General features: G+C 43.9%; 1 protein-coding gene and 1 pseudogene across 1 annotated transcript in view; one reads left to right on the top strand and one right to left on the bottom strand.

The window, feature by feature from the left end:
• Positions 1-6,789, bottom strand: part of LOC130493898 (dixin-like) — a 46,762-nt pseudogene extending 39,973 nt beyond the window's left edge.
• Positions 1-9,607, top strand: part of LOC130472816 (adenosine receptor A1-like) — a 74,544-nt gene extending 64,937 nt beyond the window's left edge. Inside the window, exon 2 of the mRNA XM_056844263.1 lies at positions 8,592-9,607. Within this exon, the coding sequence (XP_056700241.1) occupies positions 8,592-9,225 (634 nt within the window). The 3' untranslated portion in view covers positions 9,226-9,607. The remainder of the gene's footprint in view (positions 1-8,591) is intronic.
• Positions 9,608-14,063: the final 4,456 nt, after the last annotated feature.

Genomic DNA, 14,063 nt, shown 5'->3' with positions numbered 1-14,063 from the left:
CTCACCCATAAATCCAGTATTGCACAAACAAGAGGAGGCCTGACTCTTCTGCATCCCACCAATCGCTAGGGTTGCCAGGTCCCTTTTCGCAACAGGCGGGAGGTTTTTGTGGCGGAGCCTGAGGAGGGTTTGGGGAGGGGAGGGACTTCAATGCCATAGAGTCCAGTTGCCAAGTCGGCCATTTTCTCCAGGTGGACTAATCTCTATCAGCTGGAGATCAGTTGTAATAGCAGGAGATCTCTAGCTAGTACCTGGAGGTTGGCAACCCTACCAATCGCCCACCACTGCAAATGGGTTTGGAATGGGGTTTGGCCTGCAGGCCTTGCAGATCCCCTTTGATCAATGTAAGTAAATGATTAAATAAACTTGGCCCTTTTTATTGCCCAACTGAGGTGTTGGCTCTCCTTATTCTGCGTTCGTAGGCAAGTGTCTGATCTTCAGAAGCTCCATGGCAACAGCTCCACTGAGATTTGCAGGAACGAATTCTCTCGTTCTCACTTCCGAGGGTGAAATTACGTTCATGTATTTGATACGTGGGCAAAATGCCCAACTTTTACTGTTCTAATTTTACTCTCTTCGAGCAATCTCCCAACTGGAATGTTTGCTCTTAAGTTTTCGAGTTGGCTACCACGATGGTTAGAATAACTTTTAAAATGGCAAATATATTGTTTTCTGTTCAATTGCGTCTGATTAAGTGGGTTTTGTAGTTTTCACTGAAAGTGGGAAAAGTGTCACTTACCACATCTCCCCTTCCCAGGGTCAGAAATCACTTTTCTTATTACTGTTTTATGAGGTATTTGTTCTGTTTCCTAATCATTTAAGGATTGCTTCCCTTTATTATGAAGGCAATCTGATGATAGGCATCTTCAGCCAGTCCTCTCATTGTGTTTGGGACATACTGTATGGAAGGATAGGCAAGTATGTTTTGTTCATTTGCTTGTGCGTGAGGAATGGCCATTGGCCACAATCCAGTCCAGAAAACAATGGCCTTAAGTGCAACTTACTATGTCCAGGTTGTAACCGCTTCAGACTGGTCATGTTGTGCGTGGGTGTTATTGAATTATCTATATGTAGCAGAAATATCCTCCCATTTAAAAGTATTGCCACCCAAAATCCTTCTGTTCTGTAGGCAGAACATCCTTCTGGTGCACTGCTGGGACCCGCCCCTGTCGCCCCCACCTGTTCTGACCTGGGCTGTGTGCAATCTGACTCCTTAGTACCCAGATTTCCACAAGCCTCCTTAGTACCCAGATTTCCACAAGTTGAGCCAGGCTGTCATTACAGGATTAACGTTCTTCAAGTTGCTCAGTATGACATACATCATTCTCTATCTCCTCCATTTTTCCTCACAACAACCCTGTAAAGTAGGTTAGGCTGAGAGAGGGTGATTGACCCAAGGGCATCCAGCAAGCTTCATGGCAGAGTAGGTTCTCCTGTATTCTAGTCTGGCAATCTAACCTCTTTACTACACTGACTTTATTGATCATTTCTCACTTGAAATCTCTGAGTGAAAGAGCACATGGGCATCAAACCCTGCCAATCCCAATCCTTCTCTTATGAAAGGCACCCCATCAGACAGTCCACTGTCTGCTACTAAATTCTGAGTTCCACTCTTCATAAATGACACCACTCTCCTGTCTTTACACCATTCTTCCTTGAGAGTCAGTGTTCTATAGTGGTTAGAGTGGTGGGCTAGTACCTGGGAGAGCCAGGTTCAAATCCCCACTTTGCTATGGAAGCTTGCTGGGTGACCTTGGCCTGTCACACACTTTCAGCCTAATCTACCTCACAGGGTTGTTGTCAGGGTAAAATGGAGGAAAGGAGTACTATGTAAGCCACATTGGATCTTCCTGGGGGAGAATGGTGGGGTATAAATGAAGGAAGGAAGGAATGCATTGCATACCATGATGGGGCATCAACATTGCCAATTTGCTGGGCATTATGTCGGCACAACAGGTTACAGATTTAACTTCTGAAGAAAGAACCTGTGTGAGCAGAGTAGGACAGCCCTACTTTTATCACCTGTGCCTGCATAGCTGCCCCTCTGCTTTTGCCTGGAGCCCGTGCAGCCCTATTGGAACATCACCACTTGCTGATGCTTGAGAAAATGACTTGGAATGGATCAACATCCCACTCTGCTCAGGGTGCATGGAACATTGCCCTCCCGTGACTTATAAATTCCAGCTGCTCTGTGCAAGAGAGTTGGGGGACTGTGATAGACCTCTGTGACAGGTCTTCTGAGCCTGGGACTGGACAATAGTTTGGTGCTAGAGGTGGCAAGACAAGAACCTCTCTGTCTGGAGTACACCTTCATTTATTTTTGTCTCACTGTCATATCTGTGGTGAAGAAGGCTTTGCATATAGATTGAACAGATTTAATTTGTTTATACTTCCTTTCTCCCAATGGGGGCCCAAGGTGGCTTACATCATCCTCTGTCTCCTCCATTTAATCCTCGCTACAACCCTATGAGGTAGGTTAGGCTGAAAGTGTGTGACCAGCCCAAGATCACCCAACAAACTTCCCTAGCAGAATTGGGATTAGAACTTGAGTCTCTTAGATCCTAGGCAGACACTCTAACCGCCATACAACCACTACACCACAGTGGCTCTGAGAAATTGTTAAACCTCCTTCGTTTTATAAAGGAGGAAGAGATATTTTTCTGCCTCCCTGTCTGTGCTGACTCTGTTTGAAGCATGACAAACACCTGCAAAGCCCATTTACCAAAGACAAAAGTGGGAAGAACAGACACACCAAGACGTTCATCTCTGCAAACAAAATGGTCATTTGTTGTCAGTCTTGTTCACACTTTCTGTGAAGGCTTTAGAGAAGACTGAAAAGTCAACTGACTAATTTTGCTGCTTGGGGAAAAGACAATCAGGAGTTGTACATTGCATCATTGTTGGCAGTTTCTGCTAATATCTTTTTAATGACCAACCTAGCAAGCAAACTAGGGGCCCAATATATTTCTGCCTGACAGTTCACTCTTAGCATCTCGGTCCAGTCAGGTGGAAGTTTTGTCCCTTTCTCCAAAGAGAACTTCTGTGCAAACAGAGCCACAAAAGACCTGTTTTTCCCATAGCAAAACTTGTTTGAGGTGAAATAAAGCCTCAATTAAACAACAGTTGGTGTTTTGCTTATCAAAACTGTGTTTTTGCATTGGAGTTGCCAGCTTACGTTTCAAAACCTGGGCTAAACTTTGAGCTATGGATTTTTTAATTTTTTTTGAGCTTTGGATTTATTCTTCCTCTTCCATTAAACTGAAGTGTTCTGGAGGAAAAGGCTTCCTTTAAGGCCTTTGCTGCTGTGATGCTAGTAGGGCAAATACTGCTCCAGATTAATTAAACTGGGACAGCCACAAAACTTGCTTCTGTCCTCCCAATTAACAATGCAAATTAAAATCCCCACTGTGCTGATAATCAAGAACTGAAAGAATGGAACAAATCTGCTGTTAGACCAATCCGGGTAGCCACTGTCTGCCTGTAAAAGGTTCGTTAAAGGACTGTGCGGCAGTAACTGATCTGTACAGACTCTTGAATACAAACTCTTAAATTGCACGTAATTTACCGTATATTCCATTTTTTAGTCACTTAAGGGGATGAGAGTTCTCGGGACAATGGACATCAAAGAAGAATGGAGCTCTGGTTTTCTGTGTACCGCTTGTGGCCCGGCACTTTAAAAAATGAAAATTCCTTTGGCTGGCCCTTCCATTGCCCGCTTTAGAGGTGATTAATCTTCTGTAAAGCACTAGCCTTGGACTGAAGGAAGGGTTTTGTGTTCTTGTTGTTGTGTTTTTGCTTTGCTTTGCTTTGCTGATAGCTTTGCTCTGCCAGCGTTCTCATCTATGGAAACCCCTGGCTGTTTCCTCTATGAAATTGCTCTTGCCTCAGCAAGGCAGACTAGCGTTCCCCTTACAGTGTCCAAGAGTAATTGCTCTTTGTCACCCTATTATTGCTGCATTAGATTTGCCAGAGCACTGGATTTTGGGAATTCAATTTGCCCAGAAAATGATATGGCATCATAATGCAAACTTAATTGTGAGTAGTCGGTCAAACTCTGGACAGAAATGGAGGAGGGATATACTGCTGCATTCTCTGGTAACTTGTCAGCCTTTAGGATCTGTAAAACAGAAGCCCTGCAGTCTCTTAAAGTCTATCAACATTTATTTCAGCATGAGCTTTAACAAATCAGAGTTCACTTCTTCAGGTGTATGAAGAGGAACTAATTTTGGGAATACTTATAGCAAAAATTACAGGATTTGTGTCTGGTGTAAAACATGTCCAGAAAAGTGACTGTGGGATGTCCTAGGGAGTGGAGGTGACGGAAATCTCAATGTGGGTTTGGAAGGTATTTCCTACCAGGTCAGATTGGCAGTGACTTGTTTATTTTTCCTGCCTCCCCACAGTGTGTGGCTTGTCTTACTTCCACAGAGACAAACACCTGAATGATTTACATCAGACCTCTCTCTCATCCTCTCTCATCCTCTCATCCATACAATTCCTCTTCTCCCTCATCCTTTTTTCTTTCCTGTGATTTTGGTTATAAATGTTAATATACTAGGGTTGCTAACCTCCAGGTACTAGAAGGAAATCTGCTATTACAACTGATCTCCAGCCGATAGAGATCAGTTCACCTGGAGAAAATTGCCGCTTTGGCAATTGGACCCTATGGCATTGAAGTCCCTCCCCTCCCAAGACCCCACCCTCCTCAGGCTCCACCCCAAAAACCTCCTACTGGTGGTGAAGAGGGACCTGGCAACCCTATCATATACAGTGTTCGTTCCATATGCATCTGACTCACGAAAGCTTATGCTAGAATGAACTCATTTGGTCTCAAAGATACCTCTTTTCTGTTTTCCTTGAACCATCCAGAGCAATTTGGTCCATTGGCACCTTACTGTGGTGCATATGCTCTTTGCTGCGGTACTCTTGTTCACAGTGCAAAGACTGGTCTGTGGGAAACTGGTGGGTGCCGGAGGCTCCTGTTGAGCAGGGGGTTGGACTGGATGTAGGGTTACCAGGTCTCCCCTGGCCACTGGCGAGGGATGGGGAGATAGGGTTGCCAGATCCAGGTTGGGAAACTCCCAGAGATTTGGGGGTGGAGTCTGGGAAGGACAAAGACCTCAGCAGGGTACAATGCCATAGAGTCCACCCTCCAAAGTATCAATTTTTTCCAGGGGAACTGATCTTTATAGTCTGGAGATGAGCTGTAATTCCAGGGGATCCCCAGCTCCCACCTGGAGGCTGGCATCCCTAACTGGGTGGCAACTTGGTCCCATTCGTCTCGCTGATTTGCTTAATTACAAAGCTAGGCCTGATTGCAATTTCAGTTGTTTCAGGAAACCTGAAGACATTACACAAGCAGCCAGAATCACACTAGTCTAGTATCACGTCCTTGGGAGGTCAAGACTCTCTTTTGTTCTTGCTTCTCCCCCGAAGATCTCTCTTTCCCAAAGATCTCTCCCACAGAGGCAGAGGAGCAGGATAGGAACGACCGGTTTCCCCACCACAGGCATGCCACTTTCCAAATACTCTGAAATGCAGTTTATCAGAATATCTGCAGCGTTAGAACAATGTAAACATCATGACCAAGCCCCACTGCAAGGCGTTTGCACTAAAAATGGAATCTCTTCTGAGGAAAGTGGCAGCTGCTGAGCTACTAAATGACTTGACTGATGATGTTTGTTTCAAAACAAGCTGCCTGCTGCCAAGTGTGCCGAGTCTAGCAGGAAGGTGATTGTTTAGGTTAGCTTGTATTGGATTGGAAGGGGATCCTTTTTTAAAGGAATAATATAAAAAACAAGAATGGCGTGTGCATGAATGTGTGTGTGTTTGCGTGCTCTGAGACAGCATAAAGCCCGGAGTGTAAACAAGGAGGGAATGACCACCTGCTGAAGACTGGCACCGTATACTGCTGCATAAGCCAGTGGTCATACAACAAATGTGGATGGCTTATGCAGTCTATGGCATTATACTGTGCTAAGGTCCTTCCCCTCCCTGAACCCCTCTGTCCCAGGAACCACCCCCAAATCTCCATGAATTCCCCAACCCAGAGCTGGCAACTCTAGCCATAAGCCATTATAATGATGCCATTTTTTGGAACAACTTGCTTCTAGTATGTATACATAGAGAGCAAACAGGTACTATGCCTCCTGTTTCATTTTCCATGCACCCTGAGACAAGCAGTTGGACAGCAAGGCAAGTTTACTTCGTACTGGAGAAGGTTCCTTTTTTGCATAGGCAGGTCCAAAGATTCTGGCTTCTTCTCTTGCCTGTCACATGTCATGTGACTCCCTGCCACAAGCTAGCAGCTCACTGTGTCCCACCATTTGGGATAAAAGTGAGTCCTAGGTCTGGAAAGGGTTGCTACTGATATGGCACCCACTGAGGTGTCACTACAGAGCTTTCTTTCCACCCATTCCTCCCAAAATGTGTACAAATGTATGCAAAAGTGTTCCACAACAGTATCTCACACAATCAATCCACCCCTTCAATCAAACACAAAATCACTCACTCACTCTCACACGCCACCCACCATTTCCAAACCTTTTCCTGTCAGACCTAAGATCTCTGCGGTTTCCAACCAAACCTGATGGCTGTACTAGGGCAGAATCTGGAAGTTGATCAGACCTCCCTTCCTCTGATTGCAGAGGGCACCAGAACTGAACTAAAACCCCTTTCCTGATTCTCACCTGCCTTCTGTGATTTTCTCCGGAGGTGCTGGGCTGGTTCTTGTGATCCTGTTGGGTTCCAACGACACCCTACCAGGGTGAGTGAGGCCAGGGTGTCCATGTGTAACTCTCTCAACCAAAAAAGGTCGTGCCGGCAGAAAGGACTCAAAGGCACCCTGGCCCAGCACCCCGAGCCGGGTGGGTAAGAGGGGGGCAACACCCCATCTCTCTCCCCATCCGAGTCACGGCACCAGAAATGATATGGCAAACAAGGGTTCGTGGGGGGAGAGAGAGACCTGAGATCAATATTTCAAGAAAACAGTTTATTTGCAGCTGCTGACTCAGAGGCCCTAATGGGCAGAAATCTCTGAGCCCCGATGATACTGAGGAAGGGATATTTATCCAAATTCAAGATATGACAACCCATCAACATTCAGGGTAGGCTGATAGCACTCCAGACATAGAGGCGGCGCAGTACAGTTCAGTTCTATCCAGTTTCTCCTATCAATGTTTATAGTTCACTCTGACTCTCCATGATTCTTAACCCACTTCCTTAGCACACAGACATACAGGGATATTCTGCCCAGCAACAAGCTATTCCCTGGCTGTCCTAATACATTTTACAGAAAGGAAAAGAGATTATTACAAATTGCTAAATCAGTGGACCTTCCATAGTCAGGGGAAGTCTACCTGCTGTCACACTACCTCCTGGCTGGGATATATCTGGAGATCTTACAGGTGGAGCCTGAGGAGGGTGGGGTTTGGGGAGGGATTTCAACAGGGTATAATGCCATAGAGTCCACCTTTCGAAGCATCCATTTTCTCCAGGTAAACTGGTCTCTGCCGCCTGGAGATCAGTTGTATAGCAGGAGATCTTCAGCCACCACCTGGAAGTTGGCAACCCTACACAGTCATAACGATTTTGTAGCTCAGCTCAAATCAGTGGCCTCCAATTCATAGCTTGTTTCTGGCCCTTGTCTGTTAGAGGTATTGAATGAACAAACAGCAGGCTTGACAAATAGCTTTAGTTTTCAAATTTGCAAAACATATATAAGTTTTACTTTCTCATATATGTTCTAATTTCCATCCTTAGAAAAGAGATAACTTTGAATAGATGGCCCAGAAAATCTTTGAACAAGTTGATCTAAGAGTTCACAATTTTGATACATATATTTCTATGGGAAATTTCTTCTAACCTCAGAGAAGCACTCACCTATATATAAGATAGCCACACTCAAAACAACCCTGAATCGAATCTTTTTGAAAGGGCTTTGATGAGAATTTCAGAAATTATATTTTATCTTTTAATCTTAAAACACATAGGATAAGAGATGATATGTATGCATTTCTCTTTCCAATTTCATTTTACATATGCAAGTATATTTTCTATCACTATGATCCTTTCCTGTATATTTTCCTTTATTTTGTACCTTGTTGTCCCTCTTCTGTATCTGTGCATAAACATTGATTTCTATGTCCATATCTTGTTGCCTGCCCCCTTTCCAACAACTTTTGTGAATGCTAACAACCAGTTATTTTGAAAATGTAATCTTATTTTTTTAACCTGTTAAGGAAGCTTAATTATTTGGGGCCTGGTGATTTCTGTGTATCATTTGTGCGGCTGTAAGAACGGGCTGTAGATGCTCAGGGCTGCCGGACTCCAGGTGGTGACTGGAGATCTTCCGCTATTGCATTTGATCTCCAGGTGACAGAGATCATTTCACCTGGAGAAAATGGCCACTTTAGAAGGTGGAGTCTATGGCATTGTACCCTTCTGAGGTCCCTCCCCTCCCCAAACCCCACCCTCCTCAGGCTCTACCCCCAAGATCTCCAGGTATTTCCCAGCCCAGAGCTGGCAACCCTATAGATGCCACTTTCCCACTATGTAAGCTCATAATGTGCATTTTTCCTTTTCTTCCACAGTTACAAGAGTGTTGTGACTCCCAGGCGTGCTGGGGTGGCTATTGCTTGCTGCTGGCTGGTTTCCTTCCTGGTGGGGCTGACCCCTTTGTTTGGATGGAACAACTTCAATGAAATGCAGCGAAAGGCTAAGGAGGCAAACATGACAGAGTTCACAGTCAGTTGCCAGTTTGAGAATGTTATCAGCATGGAATACATGGTCTACTTCAATTTCTTTGTCTGGGTGTTACCGCCGTTGCTCCTCATGCTTCTCATCTACCTGGAGGTCTTCAAGATCATCCGCAGGCAGCTTAACAGAAAGGTTGCATCCAGCACGACAGACCCTGAGAAATATTATGGGAAGGAGCTGAAAATTGCCAAGTCCCTGGCCTTGGTTCTCTTCCTGTTTGCTGTCAGCTGGCTGCCCCTGCACATGCGCAACTGCATCAGCTTTTTCTGTACCTCCTGCAAGACCCCAAGCGCCCTTACCTACATTGCTATATTTCTTACACATGGAAATTCGGCCATGAACCCCATCGTTTACGCCTTCAGGATTAGAAAATTCAGGACCACATTCCTGCGAATCTGGAATCAGTATTTTTGCTGCAAATTGGACAAGAACATGAACGATATTGACAACACAGACATTGCCATCTAGGAAATCAGCCAGGGTCGGGCTGGCCCGGAGCCTTCTAGTCACTCGGGGTGATCTATAAAGCATCCCTTTCATTCTCCAAATGGCCAGATTGGCCTTCTCTCCATTGTACACGATACCTGCTCTTGGACAGGGCAGGAGAGGCCCTGTGCCAGTCAAGGGTATTATTTATTACTAGCACTACCCATTGTATCATTTGGTATTTTAGGAACTGTTCTTGCTCTCTCTCTCTCTTTGATTTTTAAGGTGACATATATTTACGTATTTAAAGGAGAATTATACCAACAGAAAGCTGTGACATTATCTTTCATTCCAATAAAGAGGAAATATAGATCTCTGTGGTTTTATTGGTGGGGATTTGCTTTTCTCCTAGGCAGTAAGTAGTTTATTTTATATTGACTCCTGGCCATCTCAAATAGATTTTTTTAGTTTTACATTATACATAAAAACAGCAGCACTGCAAGAAAAAGAAATGCCACGTTTTAATAAAACATCAGCAGGAAAAGGGAGGTGGATACTGCCTGCATCTAGCCTACAATCAATAGTAGAAGCATCCAAACAGCTTTGGTAGCATTAAACTGCAGCTAAAGCAAAACCAGCCACTGACCTGCTAATATCCTTATCTGGATATGACCATAAATAGTCCAGTATTTGAAAGTCTGAGCAATAAGTTTGCCTTTCCAGAAAATGAGGATGATCTTTCTCAAATATTGAACTTGTAAGTAAATACTGGAGTGTGTCTTCTATGGCACATTCCTGAATATCAAAGAGCCAAAGGAATATCCCTGAAGTGTTGTACTGTACTTCAGTGAACTGCACATCTCCCATCAATAATAGCAGGTGGCATAAACTGCATTCTAGGAAATGGGAAGGCCTTCCTGAGCAAATTTAAACAACATCACTAGATTTTTAGCTTGGTATTCCAGGCTGTGGGCTATTCAGACCACATAAAAGAATCAGAAAGAAAAGGTGAGAGTAAAACAAGAAGTATACTATGACAGATAGTTGTAGAAACAGGGGTGCAATGTTTTTACAAAATGTAAGAGCCAGTGAGATTTTCCAAGAGCCAGAACAGAGGGAAAGCTTGTATCCCGGCCACGACAACAACCCAGTTGCTAGTCACCAGGCCCAGATCTGTAGATGGAAGTGATAAGTGGGAAGCTGAATGTTGCCCTCCTGTTGTAAGCCCTTCATATATTTTCATCAGATTGTTGTTCTATAGAATTGGCAGTTGCTCTCCTTTCCAGGCGGATCACATGTTTTTGGAATTTAGGGCAAACAGGATATTCACAGTGGAGAATCCAAACAGATTTTCCTGTTTTGAAAACAATCACACAGTGATTATTATGGCAATAATTACACAATACTAAACTAAATAACTAATCATTTGCTGGCCTTAATGTGTACATAATCCTCTGCCCAAGGCAGCCTCTTCACTTAACAACCTTCAATTTGTTAAAAATGTAATGTTTGTTCACCCAAACTGTTGTCCAGGACACTTATTAAATGTGGTAGAACTGCAAATACTTCCATCGGCGAAACTGGTGCCATACTTGCACATTCATTTATGTATGTGTGTGTGTATAAAACTTCATGATGTGATTTTACTTAATATTTTCACACACAATTTGTTAAACTTCTGAATGTATCCCAGTAGAGGTCTGAAATTCATCTCCAAAATGTGATAAATGTCAGATCTCACTACATGAACGGTAGACATATGAAACTTGTATTGAGTCAGACCAATAATCTATCAAGGTCAGTATTTTCTACTCTGACTGGCAGCTGCTCCCCAGGGTCTCAGTTAGAGGTCTTTCACATCACCTATACTGTCTGATCCTTTTCAAGTAGAGATGCTGAGGATTGAAGCTGGGAGATTCTGCATGCAAAGCAGATGCTCTACCACTGACCCATGTCCCTTCCTCTGTGGCTCAGATGATGTTCACCTCACCAAGCCACTTTGACAATGACAAATGGAGAAGCCAATAAAGGCTCCAAATAATGAAATGATGGATATAAATCACATCGTGGTAATTTAACCGTGTGGAAAATGAATGAGACCTTGTGCCTGTTTACAAAGATGTAGAAGCACATGCAAGGTGTTGCATGGCTCCAACAGCACATCATATAACATGGCCCCAAAATGACAACAAAGGAAAGCACACACAGGGCCCCCAATCATCAATAAATATACTTCTGGACTTAACTGGACAAAAAAAAAAACTTTTCAGCTGCTACATCACTTTCTTTTTGTTCTGGGCCTATTGTTGAACGTTTTCAAGTCCCATGGAACTTGCAAGTTTCCATCGACATGGCAAAGAAACTATCCTTTTTGTAACATACAATGTGGCTAAGTGGCAAACATTAGACAAATCCCTATATTTGCTAGAATGTCTTTTATCTCCAGTTTTATTTGGCAATACGATCAGCACAGTGGCTTAAGGCAAATAGGGATGACTGACCTGTAGGCCAGCATAGCTTATTCCTGCAAAATAAAAGAACACTAGTGCATAGAGCATAATATTAATACAAGCTGGTTTGTGTGTACTGAATTGCACCTTCCTGAAAATAGATGCCCCGGTTCTAGAGCATTAATTCAATCTTGTAGTTTTAGGTAGAATCTAGCAAAGAACAAGCTGAAGTAAGAAGTACCTCCTTTCCCTTCACTTTCAGCATTACATTCTCTGCCAGGCCCCTGAAGAAAGGAAAGGAGAAGCAGACAGCTTGGAGAATCTTCCTGGGCCCCAGCACTAACCAGGGATTGTAGAACCCAATGTATTAAGGCCCCAGAGCATGAAATTAATGTGATGTTTATAGAAATTATGCTTGCACCGTGGGCCCAATTAGCAAGTCATTGCATTCTGCTCGCGTCTCTGTGCTCGTCAAAGGAAGTCCCGCTTGAATATTATGAGAATTATAGCATCACGTTCCCAAACACCCCTCCCATTTAATTGCCCTGACTTAATAAATATCTCTCCAGAGTATCCTAGTTGCATATGACAGCACTTTTTTTTGTCTGTAGTAAGAAGGATTGCTGTCAAGCTGTCAAGGAGAAATTGCCAAAGGCGCTGAAATGAAGAAAAGTGCCATCAAATGAATATACTCACTGAAAATGGTCTTGTGAGCAAATGAGTCCAGCATCCCAGTTCTAATAAACCCTCAGCAAATCTGTCAGGGCCTAGAAGTGGGTATCAGCTTGTAAAGAAGGTAAATGGATACATATGGAAAGCAGCAGAGTTTGAATTTTACCACTGATGAGGACTAGGTCTCCATGCTCACGCATTGCAGTGGGATTGAAGTGTGGGAATCGCATCTGGTGTTCTGGACGTCGTTGCTGACACAGCTTGCTGGTGTTGTAAAGTCTCACCTTTTTTACATGACTGTGGTGCTATTCCGTTTAAAAACAATTGACCCAATGCTGGCTTCTCCTTCGCCGCCCTCTGCTCTGTGGGATATGTATAAATTTGGATTTCATCGTGCAAATCTCATGCAGACCTGAAAATCAAGGGATAGTGTTGGTTTCTCAGGAGGTTTGTGTGTGAGAGAGAGCAACAGGTACTTACACTTTTGAAAAAAGAACCTGCCCTTCACAAGGTTAAAAGCACAAGATTCAAGGGGAAGCGAAGACAAAGCATGTGCAATACTGACAAAGTAGCACCAGAAGAACACACAGCTAATAGTTCCTGTTCACTTTAGCAGCCTCTGACAAATGAATGCAATCCAGCTAAACAACATGACGGAAAATACAGGCACTGGGCAACTTATTTGTATTATACAATGAAGTGGCAGGATGAAATGTCACTGCCAACAATTCACAAAGTCCCCCTCTGCAGTTTTGCAGTGCATGGCGGGAGCCTCCAAAGCAAAGCTTATCTGGAGGCTTAATAAACAGAAAGGAGAAAGGTTCAGACACAAGGCACAAGTGGAAATGTTAATCTTCAAGTGACATTCCTCTTCCACCCTTATTCGCCTGAAGAGGTCAAGGGTATATTAGGTCGTTTATGCATGGGTACTTTCACTCACATTCGCCCCTGGTCTGTCCTGGTTGTTCCTTGGAGTTATGCCTGAGTTTCCCAACCATTAGAGATGACTTTGCGGCCAGCCCTCACAAATCCTGGGACTTCCCATTCCTCTAATAACCCGATTTGTCAATCTCCCCTGAGCTCAGCCCGCTTGAAATCCCCATGCATAAGGCCAAGCGCAGAATACGGAAGCTTGGGGTAGTGACATTTCTCTCACTGAAAGCACTACAGCCAATTACAAAGCAGCGTGTCAAGGGGCAGGGATTCAAATGCTTCCTTCGTCTGGTTTTCTCAGAGTTCTTCCTGAGCAGAAGAAAGGATTTTTAAAAATGAGGCTTGGATTCCCCCCCGCCCCCGGTTATTTTTAGAGAGCTCCGTTTTGTTTTTTAAATGCTTTTTAAGACGGCACTTGAGTTTCTGCAAGGGGGGGGGACGGGATTTTCCCCTCATAGTAAGCATTACAGCCAAGTAAAAAGGAGCATTTCAAGGAGCAGGGATTCAAATGCTTCTTGATTTGAGCTTGGAGACTGCTGGTGCATAGATTCCCAACAGGAAAGTGTGTGAGTCTGCGAGCAACGAACCTCCGGTAAAACTTCCATGTATAAACAACCTATACAGCCAGTTTCTCATTTGGAGCTGTCTCTGGATGATGCAAACTATTTACATTCTCCACAAGTAGAGTTGGCTATGACCCTCATGAACCACAGGCTTCTTTTTCTCACATAATCAGTTACCAATCAAAATACCTCCCTGAGGCCAACTGGTATGCATGGGGGGGTGGGGGGAGGTTGCAGTCTATGGCATTAATCATTGACCCTT

This window comes from Euleptes europaea, chromosome 2 (genome assembly GCF_029931775.1).
Source record: "Euleptes europaea isolate rEulEur1 chromosome 2, rEulEur1.hap1, whole genome shotgun sequence".
In the NCBI taxonomy this organism is placed as follows: domain Eukaryota; kingdom Metazoa; phylum Chordata; class Lepidosauria; order Squamata; family Sphaerodactylidae; genus Euleptes; species Euleptes europaea.
Note: the sequence above shows the minus strand (reverse complement) of the source record. Positions and strands in the feature narration are given on the sequence as shown.